At 42.8% G+C, this 10,372-nt stretch overlaps 1 protein-coding gene across 5 annotated transcripts in view; it reads left to right on the forward strand.

Annotated features, from left to right (window-relative positions):
- The window catches only part of LOC108292425 (chromatin target of PRMT1), a 12,535-nt gene extending 2,185 nt beyond the window's left edge, over positions 1–10,350 (forward strand). The window contains exons 2-6 of one of the 5 annotated variants that reach the window (XM_017513314.2): positions 1,310–1,391; positions 2,726–2,879; positions 7,108–7,294; positions 8,094–8,231; positions 9,946–10,350. In XM_017513314.2, coding sequence (XP_017368803.1) covers positions 1,327–1,391; positions 2,726–2,879; positions 7,108–7,294; positions 8,094–8,231; positions 9,946–10,151 — 750 coding nt within the window. In that variant the 5' untranslated portion in view covers positions 1,310–1,326 and the 3' untranslated portion in view covers positions 10,152–10,350. The remainder of the gene's footprint in view (positions 1–1,309; positions 1,392–2,725; positions 2,880–7,107; positions 7,295–8,093; positions 8,232–9,945) is intronic. The other 4 variants (XM_017513315.2, XM_017513316.2, XM_017513317.2 and 1 more) reach the window with 4 other exon arrangements.
- Positions 10,351–10,372: the final 22 nt, after the last annotated feature.

Genomic DNA, 10,372 nt, shown 5'->3' on the forward strand with positions numbered 1-10,372 from the left:
GGGAAACTCCGTCTAAAAAAAAAAAAAAAAAAAAAAGCCAAACTTGGCCAGGCGCGGTGGCTCAGGCCAGTAATCCCCAGCACTTTGGGAGTCTGAGGCGTGTGGATCAGGTGAGGTCAGGAGTTTGAGACCACCCTGGCCAACCTGGAGAAACCCCATCTCTACTAAAAATTTGTCAGGCATGGTAGCACCTACCTGTAGATTCAGCTGTTCAGAAGGTGAGGCAGGAGAATCACTTGAACTGGGAGACAAAGGTTGCAGTGAACCCAGATCAGGCCACTGCACTCCAGCCTGGGTGACAGAGCAAGACTCTGTCTCAAAAAAAAAAAAAGCATTGCTAGATTGGGTTCTGCCATTTTTGAGAATTTCACAGGTATTTTCTGGGCCTTGAAGTTTGTTTTGGATTTTTTGCTTGTTGGTACGTTTTAGAGATGGGGTCTCACCTGGGCTGGAGTGCAGTGGCGTGATCACGGCTTATTGCAGCCTCCAACTCCTGGCCCGCAATAGCTAGGACCACAGGTGCTGGCAACCACGCACTGCTATTTATTTATTTATTTATTTATTTAAAAGATGGGTTTTCACCATGTTGGTCAGGCTGGTCTTGAACTCCTGACCTCAGGTGATCCGCCCACCTTGGCCTCCAACGTGCTTGGATTACAGGCGTGAGCCACCATGCCCGGCCTATTTATTTTCTTAATAGAGTCTGGGTCTTACTTCGTTACCCAGGCTGATCTCCAACTCCTGGCCTCAAGCCATCCTGTGGCCTTGCCCTCCCAAAATGTTAGGATTACTGGTGGTGATCCACCACACCCCGCCACCTTAAAGTTTTAATAACCTGAGGTAATCGTCATAGAAACTTAAGCGCTTTTGCTGTGCCCAGCAAGCAGCCCACACTGGTGATCCCATCACTTTGGGAGGCCAAGGGTGGGAGGATAGCTTGAGGCCAGGAGTTTGAGACAAGCCTGGGCAACATAGCAAGACCCCCATCTCTCCAAAAAATTTTAAAATTAACCAGAGGTGGTGGTGCACATCTGTGGTCCTAGGTACTCAGGAGGCTGAGGTGGGAGGATTGCTTGAGCCCAGGAGGTAAGTGAGCCAAGATCCTGCCACTGCACTTCAGCCTGGGTGATAGAGGGAGACCCTGTCTCAAAAGAGAAAAAAGAAATTTAAGCACTTGAAATGTGTCCTCATGTGCTTTAAGTCATCACTGATAAGGCCTTTTCATTTATTGTTGGCTTGGGCCTTGCCATTTACAGAAATAATGTGGTCACTATAGTGATTTGCTCATTTTACCTATTGCCCTTTGTAGATTCTCGGGATTTGAAGATGGCTGCACAGTCAGCGCCGAAAGTTGTGCTAAAAAGCACCACCAAGATGTCTCTAAATGAGCGGTGAGGCAGCCAACAGCAACTTCAGCTCCTTCCTAAGAAAACATTACTTAACTTGGCCCTGGGGTCCAATGCACAAAGCCAGTTGTAAGCTAAATACCAACAGAAGGCTACAGACCTCTGTTCTTAGTTGCGTCTTATGTGGTACACAAAACAAATTGGGCGGTTGTTTCAAAACCCCTTATCAGTACACTTTTATGTTAAGCTGTCTGAAATATTTATTTGGTGGGATGTATTTTAAAAGACTCCTAACACCCTCCCTTTTCACATTTTTTTACATTGATACAGGGGTCGTGCAGCACGGTAGCATGGTACCCTGGCTACAGTCAGCTTGCTGCCCAGTCCAAGGCCAGCAGTGTTGTTTCTGGCCTGTAAGAGGCAGGTAGCAAGCCATGAATATGTCCAAAGGCCCTTGAATGTCATTCTTGGGCCTTGTAAGAGGCACTTGCTTTGCTCCATTTCACTTTCTTTTCCATTCTGCTTTTAGTTTGTTTTTGTTTTGGATTCTTTTACAGTTAAGTGTTCTTCTCTTCCATTTCATTACACTGCCTTGACAGAAATAATAAGGAGTGTCTTCACAGGCTCATAAATGAACTAGTTTACCTTTCAGAAGTAACTACTTGAGTCAGAAAAAGTGATGATTTGAGACTAATGAAAGTAAAGCTATTTAAAGGCTGTTTCTATCTCTGACAACTTTATTCATTAAGAGTGCCTTTGACCAGTGATTTCATTAAGTCGACTTTAGACCGTTGAGATTTACTTAATGTCTATTTTTGCCTCTTCTGAAGCATATGTACTTCTCTCCTTACTCTTCGGCTACGATGAACTAATTATTTTTGTTTGCATGTTACTACGTGATAAATACTTTAAAATGTGATACACTCCTGTAATTTATGAGAGTATGTTAATTGCTGTGAGCTTTGAAGGTGCTCCAGTCTGTCCTCATATTTGGCCTTGGAATGCACCTAATGCACCTTTGATTCCCCTAAGGTTTAGGGTTTCTTCGTTTGTCTTTGAAACTACATCTTCTGTCTCTTGTCATTATATCTGCTTATTGCGTGTTTTTCATACCTTCAACCTCTCTAAAAGCCGTTACCTGAGCCCTTGTTATCACTTTTGGTTGAATGTGCTGCACTTAGCTGCATTTCTAAGTTTCTGATTCTTGCAAGTTTGTGGAAACAGAGGAGTCTTTAACCCACATCAGCCTTGATCTAAGTGTACCACTTTACTTAAAAGTTCGTGGGATCTGAAGCTCCTGGTCTAGCAAGCCATGAAAATGCCAATAAATGTTTGTAATAAAGCTTTTATTTAAACATCCATTTTGTTCGACCTTGAAGCTTTACTAATATGCTGAAGAACAAACAGCCGACGCCAGTGAATATTCGGGCTTCGATGCAGCAACAACAGCAGCTAGCCAGTGCCAGAAACAGAAGACTGGCCCAGCAGATGGAGAATAGACCCTCTGTCCAGGCAGCATTAAAACTTAAGCAGGTGAGAGAATGGGTCATAATGCTCCAGAAGCAGCTGGTGATCTCGATCAGGGAGTCTACTGAGGCTGTCAGGACGTGATGGATGATTACAAGGTGGCTCAGGGCAAAAGCTGAAACTTCTCTGGAAGAAAGAGAAGTTCAGAGAATTCCAATTTTAGCAGGTACCAATAAGTAACTTTTTGCTGTCTTTCTCTTTTAGGGAATTTGCCATCTCTGTGGCCTGGTTCTGTTACCAATGAGTATTAATCATTTGTTTTCTGATCCTTAACCCTTAACATTGATTAATGGCTTATTCCACAAAGAAACTTTATTTCAAGTCCAGGTGCTGTGGCTCACACCTGTAATCCCAACATCTTGGGAGGCCAAAGCAGGTAGATCACTTGAGCTGAGGAGTTTGAGACCATTCTGGCCAACATGGTGAAACCCATCTCCACTAAAAATACAAAAATTGGCTGGGCGTGGTGGCACACATCTCTAGTCCCAGCTACTAGGGCGGCTGAGGTACAAGAATTGTTTGATCCCGAGAGGCAGAGGTTGCAGTGAGCTGAGATCACACCACTGCACTCCAGCCTGGGCAACAAAGCAAGACTGTCTCAAAAAAAAGCACACAGAAACTTTATTTCAGCTTTAGATAATCTCACAGCATCCTTTACTCTGATAAATTATTTACCCATCAGAGAAATAATTTTATTCTTTTTCCCTAGTGCAGGGAGTTTGCATGACCTTAGTCAAAGGTGTTTAATGGTAAAATATACAGAGTAGAATGTCCCTCATTTCCACAGCACCTAAAGTTCTACCAGTAAAGTGGAGCAAGAGTACTGAGTAATTTGAGTTGGGGGTTCTTTTTCAAATTTACAGTGGGAGATAATTCTATTCAGACCTGAAATAAAACCTACTCTTTATTATCCATAGAATTTGTATTCAAGTCCGGACAGTGGCTATGGAAGGATATGTCCAAGCTGTGGCTGGGCGTCTGGAGGGCGGTGCCATGCAACTGTAAGGGCTTTGGTAGCAATTGCATGGCTGTGCATAAGTTCAGCAGTTAAATATAACACCCTTACACCCCCACCCTGAACCGTTGGGCTCACTGACCAAAAATAAACAAGGCTTTCTGCTTCAGCTACCTTAAGCCTTGGAATGATTGGATTCCTCCCTGACTCAGGAAAGCAGCAAACAGCGCCACCATTTTCCAAGAGTAATTGGAAATTGCTGAAGATGAGTCTTTGACAGATCATTCCAAGGACCTTTCAACAAGAACCTTTAAGTATAGGCTCTGCAGGAAGTAGCCTCTATCCAGAGTAATACTGTTCAATAGAACTTTTTTTTTTTTTTTTTTTTTTTTTTTTTTTTTTTTTTTTTTTTTTTTTTTTTTTTTTTTTTTTTTTTGAGATGGAGTCTTACTCTCTTACCCAGGCCATAGTGCACTGGTGCAATCTCAGCTCACCGAAGCCTCCACCTCCCAGGTTCAGGCAATTATCCTGCCTCGGCCTCCCAAGTAGCTGAGATTACAGGCACCCATCAACATGCCCAGCTAATTTTTGTATTTTAGTAGAGACAGGGTTTGCCATGTTGGCTAGGCTGGTCTTGAGCTCCTGACCTCAAGTTTTATCTGCCTGCCTTGGCCTCCCAAAGTGCTGGGATTACAGGTATGAGTCACCGTGCCCGGCCAGAACATTCTACAACAGTGGAAATATTCTGGATCTGCTATCCAGTACAGTAGCCTCTAGCCACATGTGGCTGTTGAAAATTTTAAATATGACTAGTGCAATTAAGGAGCTTAATTTTTTTTTAATTTTAGGCCAGGCCTGTAATCTCAGCACTTTGGGAGGTGGAGGCAGGTGGGTTACTTGAGGTCGAGCATTTGAGACCAGCCTGGCCAACACAGTAAACTACTAAAAAAAAAAAAAAAAAAAAAAAAAAAAAATTAGCATGGTTGCACGCACCTGTAATCCCAGCTACTCAGAAGGCTAAAGTAGGAGAATCTCTTGAACCTAGGAAGTGTACGTTGCGGTGAGCAGAGATTGCACCACTGCACTCCAGCTTGGGCAACAGAGTAAGACTCCATCTCAAAAATAAAGAAAATTTACTTTTAATTTGGGCTGGGTGTGGTGGCTTATACCTGTAATCCCCTCCCACCTGCCTTTGGGAGGCCAAGGCAGGTGGATCACCTGAGGTCAGGAATTCCAGACCACCTGGGCAACATGGTGGAAACCTGTCTCTACAAAAATAAGCTGGACATGGTGGTAGCACCTGTAATCACAGCTACTCGGGAGGCTAAGGCAGGAGAGTTGCTTGAACCTGGGAGTGAGGGTGCAGTGAGCCAATACAGAATCACTGCACTCCATCCTGGATGACACAGCAAGACTGTCTCATTTAATTTAAATAGTCAGATGTAGCTAGAGGCTGCCTTATACAGCACAACTCTAGAGTGAAAACAATCACATAGTTAACTTTTTAAGAGACAGGGTTTCTCCATTTTGGTCAGGCTGGTCTCGAACTACCTTACCTCAGCTCTTCCTCCCACCTCGGCCTCCCAAAGTGATGGGATTACAGGCGTGAGCCACTGTATCCGGCCTGTAGTTGACATCCTTAGGTTTCCTGTGAATATTAAAGGCCAGTATTGGTGGCAGTGAAGGATTGGAATGGGCAAAGAACTTCCCAGCAGTGTGCAGATCTGCTTTTATAGCACAAAGCTTGGGAGAATAAATATATGCAGGATAACTGAATGCAAGGGACTTGTGGAATGCAGTCCTAGCCTCATAATTGTGTGTTAATTAGGGTAGTAACAGGACAGGTGTTTATGGTTGGTTACACCTACTTATGCTAGATGCATAATGTTTGGTGCCTTCCCTACTGATAAGAAGCAATTTATGATCTGGTGCTAGAAAGTTAATAATGCTTCACAACATCTTTTTGAGAGGTATGATTAGAAAACACACACATAGGCCGGGCGCGGTGGCCCATGCCTGTAATCCCAGCACTTTGGGAGGCCAAGACAGGCACATCACTTGAGGTTGGGAGTTTGAGACCATCCTGGTCAACATGGTGAAACCCCGTCTCTACTAAAAATACAAAACATTAGCTGGGCATGGTGGCACGTGCCTGTAATCCCAGCTACTCAGGAGGTTGAGGCAGAATTGCCTGAACCCAGGATGCGGAGGTTGCGGTGAGCCGAGATCACGCCATTGCACTCCAGCCTGGGTAACAAGAGTGAAACTCCATCTCAAAAAAAAAAAAAAAAAAAGAATTTATTTTCTTTTATATTGACTGGTGGCTTTATGGATAATCAGGTTTGCTAAGACCTTGGTTTTGTTCGGGGCTATTGCTGTCCCTTTTTCCTTTGAAGGAATTTAATTCTCTGAGATGTAGTCTTAATGATATTCTTTTGAGAACAAATTCTTTAAACTACTCTGTCTCTGAAGTGTGTCCCTGTCCTCATACATGGCCCTGAGTTTTGTGATTACAGCTCATCTGAATAATTCTGACAAGTTTGGCTGACGCTCTATGGAGATACATTTGATTTACATGTTTATTTTGAATTTAAGGTCATCATACTATTTTAAAGGAGCTGTTTGCAAGGCCTGGCATGGAATTAAGGATTTTTAAGAAACAAAAGGAGATTTGACTTTCTTGTGTTTATTTACATCTTAAGGTAAAAAGTGGACCGTCTGGAGATAGATTCTCAGAGGAAAAATGGAGCACACCAGCCTCTTTGAGAAATCAATCTTGTTCTTAAGTCACAAGAACTCAAGTGAACTTGTAATTTAAGTTTTGCCCAGAGTGTGATGAACTCTTCCTTTGGTGTTTGAGTAAGCCTTTGAAGACAGTGCTAGTTCGTGGGCAGGTATGAATCAAGTCATATAATTGTCAACCTGTAGTTCAAAAGCAGTACAATCCAGATTGAGCTATAGAAATGTTCTTACTAAAACTTTCAACTGGCAGTGTATGACTTCTGTAGCCAAACTAGTGAGGTAATTTGTGGAGATGCCCATTTCATGAGACCACACTAGAGCTTCTTGAAGTTTCTACTCTGGATCAAAATTCTGCTTCTTGTATAACATGTTCTGAGGCAAAGGCTTGCTTCTGGTTTGGGGTCCTTATGACACCCACAGCAGGTTTATCTCCCTTCGCACCAGCATCTCACTTGCTGCTTTTTCTCTGCACTTTGAGTTGCCAAATCCTGTTGGATTGCTTTTTTGATCTCAATCCCCTAACACCTTTTCTTCCAGAAGAGCTTAAAGCAGCGCCTGGGTAAGAGTAACATCCAGGCACGGTTAGGCCGACCCATAGGGGCCCTGGCCAGGGGAGCAATCGGAGGACGAGGCCTACCCATAATCCAGAGAGGCTTGCCCAGAGGAGGACTACGTGGGGGACGTGCCACCAGAACCCTGCTTAGGGGCGGGATGTCGCTCCGAGGTCAGTGCTGTGTACCCTGACAATTGTCAGGCCCTACTCCCTTCCCTTTTCTCTTGGGCTGCTTATGGACACGTTCGTTTAACATCTTTAAGCCTGAATTTGTATTACTATAATAACTTTTGAAGTCACATATTTTTAATAGTGCTGCATGTCTTTTATCGATACCATTCCTTTTCTGATAATGTGCAATGGTGAGAGGCTATGACCTGAGTAACAACAGGTAATTCATGTCATCTCCATTCCATTTTAAAACACCCTGCTGCTGCTTGAATCAAACCATATTCAAGTTCTAGAAGTAAGTCAAATGTAAGAAACTTAGGTCTTTTGGCCTATGTTCACTCTTTGTTCCTGGTGCTAGTAAAACACTGATACAGCTGGAAAAAGAGGACAAGTTGACCCATAGCACTTACTTATATACGTTTATTTGGGGCACTCTTCTTCTGTTCCCTATATAGTTCTTATTCCCTAGAAGAATGTTGAGATCAGGAACCATAGCATTTATTTTTAAATTTACCACAATGCTAGGCATCTGATTGTTCAGCAGATATTTATTGAATGTATGTACTTCTTAATTGAATTAATTCCCAACTTATTCCAAAAATGGATTTGTGGTCAGACGTGTTGAATTGATTGGATAAAGAGCAGCTTAATCTGTTCACACTCAGTATGCAGCTTACCCCAACCAACCTAAAAACTAACTGAATTACCCTCATTTAACCCTCACCTCCTTCCTTTGGTTAGAATCTACTTTGTGTCTCTTGGATTTACCTGCCTATACATTGTATGCCTCCTCTCCAAGGTCAAAACCTGCTCCGAGGTGGACGAGCCGTAGCTCCCCGAATGGGCTTAAGAAGAGGTGGTGTTCGAGGTCGTGGAGGTCCTGGGAGAGGGGGCCTAGGGCGTGGAGCTATGGGTCGTGGCGGAATCGGTGGTAGAGGTTAGTCAGCTACCAACTTCAGAGAGTAGCTCCCCCTTATTTTCCTCCCTTAAAAACTCAGAGCCACCTTTCTGCACAGCTTCAAGTCATAGGCAGGCTTCTTTGTTTGTCTTGTTTTGTTATTTGAAACTGGCTTATTTTTCAAATTCCCATGCTGGTAGTGCAAAAGTCTCATGATTTTTCCAGGAATCAATCAAGTGCATATTACAGAGCCAGATTATATGCTGTCGTCTTCCGGGTTCTTGCAAATTTAAATTTTACAGTTAAAAATACCCCCTAAAATGGTCAATTTAGGATTTTACCTTCCTCTGTCCCTGCCCCACCACCATCACCACCACACACTACTCTGTAGCTCCAAATCCTGGTTTGAGTCACGTGAGAATATAGAAGAGAGAGAGATACAAAGATGAAGCAGAGTTAAGAGGGTGGTGAGACTTGGAGCTGGACATTGGCTCTGAAACCAAATAAATTCAGTGTCAAATTTGTGCCTGTGGAGAACCAGAGATGACTTTTTTTGCTCAAGGTAGAGAGCAAGATGGAATTATTATCAGTTAACACACTGGCTCTTGTTAATCTTGCCTTTGAAATTTATTGATGTTTGTCTCGTGACCTGGGACCCAGATTAGGATAGAGTTTAATGGTGTTGCTGCTAATACTAAATCTCATGGGAGCCCTCTGGTTTAGAGTTCAGTGGAAAACTCCCAACAACACCTGTCAAGGAAAAAACACTCCTCTTGTTCCTGTGTATATTTGCTTCGGTTCTCTTAAATGGTGTTGGAGATCTTCCATAACTCATGACCTTGAAATTGCCAAGGAATAATAACCATTAGGAAAGAGAAGTCGATAACCAAGGGCTTGTTTTCTTCTCTCCTATTATATGCTACTTGGCTTATTGAATGAAGTACAAGCTAGTTTGGGTTTCAGGATAAAATAGCATGTTTGCTAACTGAATTCAAACTGCTTCTCAGATAACCACAATTGTCAGTTGTCATAAGGTAAATAGAATTAGAGGTAGAAATAGCTGGGGCAACTCAAAATATTTTTTCTTTTTTTTTTTTTTTTCTTTTTTTTTGAGACGGGTTCTCGCTATGTTGCCCAGGCTAGAGTGCAGTGGCTATTCACAGGCGTGATCCCACTACTGCAGAATATTTTTTCAAGTCTCCTACATTGTTCCTGTGTGAGAAAAACTACTCAGTCTCCTGACACATGAGGTCAACTAGCTTATTAGACTTGATAAGTTTAAGGAAAGATGAGATAACTTTCCAGAAGGGTTTCCAATAAACTTAATTTGGAAACCATCTTACCTTTACACCCCTGATTACCTGTACCTTTGTTACCACCTCCCTATCTTACTAAACAGGGTTATCGTGTATTTTAATTATGAACTTAGTGAATCTCAAATGTTAGGTAGTTTTATCTTAAGTTCAGTTAAGGGTTGTTTTGTCTTGTTTTAACTATAGTTGTCAGTGAATTATTTTCCTTTTTTGATAGAATAAAAATTGTTCATTAGAGATGATCATGTGACAAGGGATCCATTATGTGTGCTTTCCATGTGTTGCTTTCTACCCAGTGTGTTTCCTGTTTTTCCAGATTTCTCCTCTTTGCCCTGCCCTTCAGCTTTTCTCAGCTAGGCCCCACTACTCTAAGGGGCATTTACTGTAGCATCTATTAAACTTACTTGTAACTGTCTCTTTTTTTTTCTCCTTTGGGCCAGGTCGGGGTATGATAGGTCGGGGAAGAGGGGGCTTTGGAGGCCGAGGCCGAGGCCGTGGACGAGGGAGAGGTGCCCTTGCTCGCCCTGTATTGACCAAGGAGCAGCTGGACAACCAATTGGATGCATACATGTCGAAAACAAAAGGACACCTGGATGCTGAGTTGGATGCCTACATGGCACAGACAGATCCCGAAACCAATGATTGAAGCCTGCCCACCCTCCCGTGAGAGACTCTTGTTAGTCGACACGTCTGTAAATAACCTTGAAATAACAGATAAGAAATCTGATTGATGCTGGATGGACCTATCACAATAGGCTGTGGACTTACTTGTCACCAGCTTGTGCATTTAGTGTGTTCCTTTTACTTTTTGATACTGTATTGTATGAAGCCCTTTTGTCCTTTGATTTGTTTGGTTTTTTTTTTTTT

This window comes from Cebus imitator, unplaced genomic scaffold (assembly GCF_001604975.1).
Source record: "Cebus imitator isolate Cc_AM_T3 unplaced genomic scaffold, Cebus_imitator-1.0 Scaffold491, whole genome shotgun sequence".
Lineage (NCBI taxonomy): Eukaryota > Metazoa > Chordata > Mammalia > Primates > Cebidae > Cebus > Cebus imitator.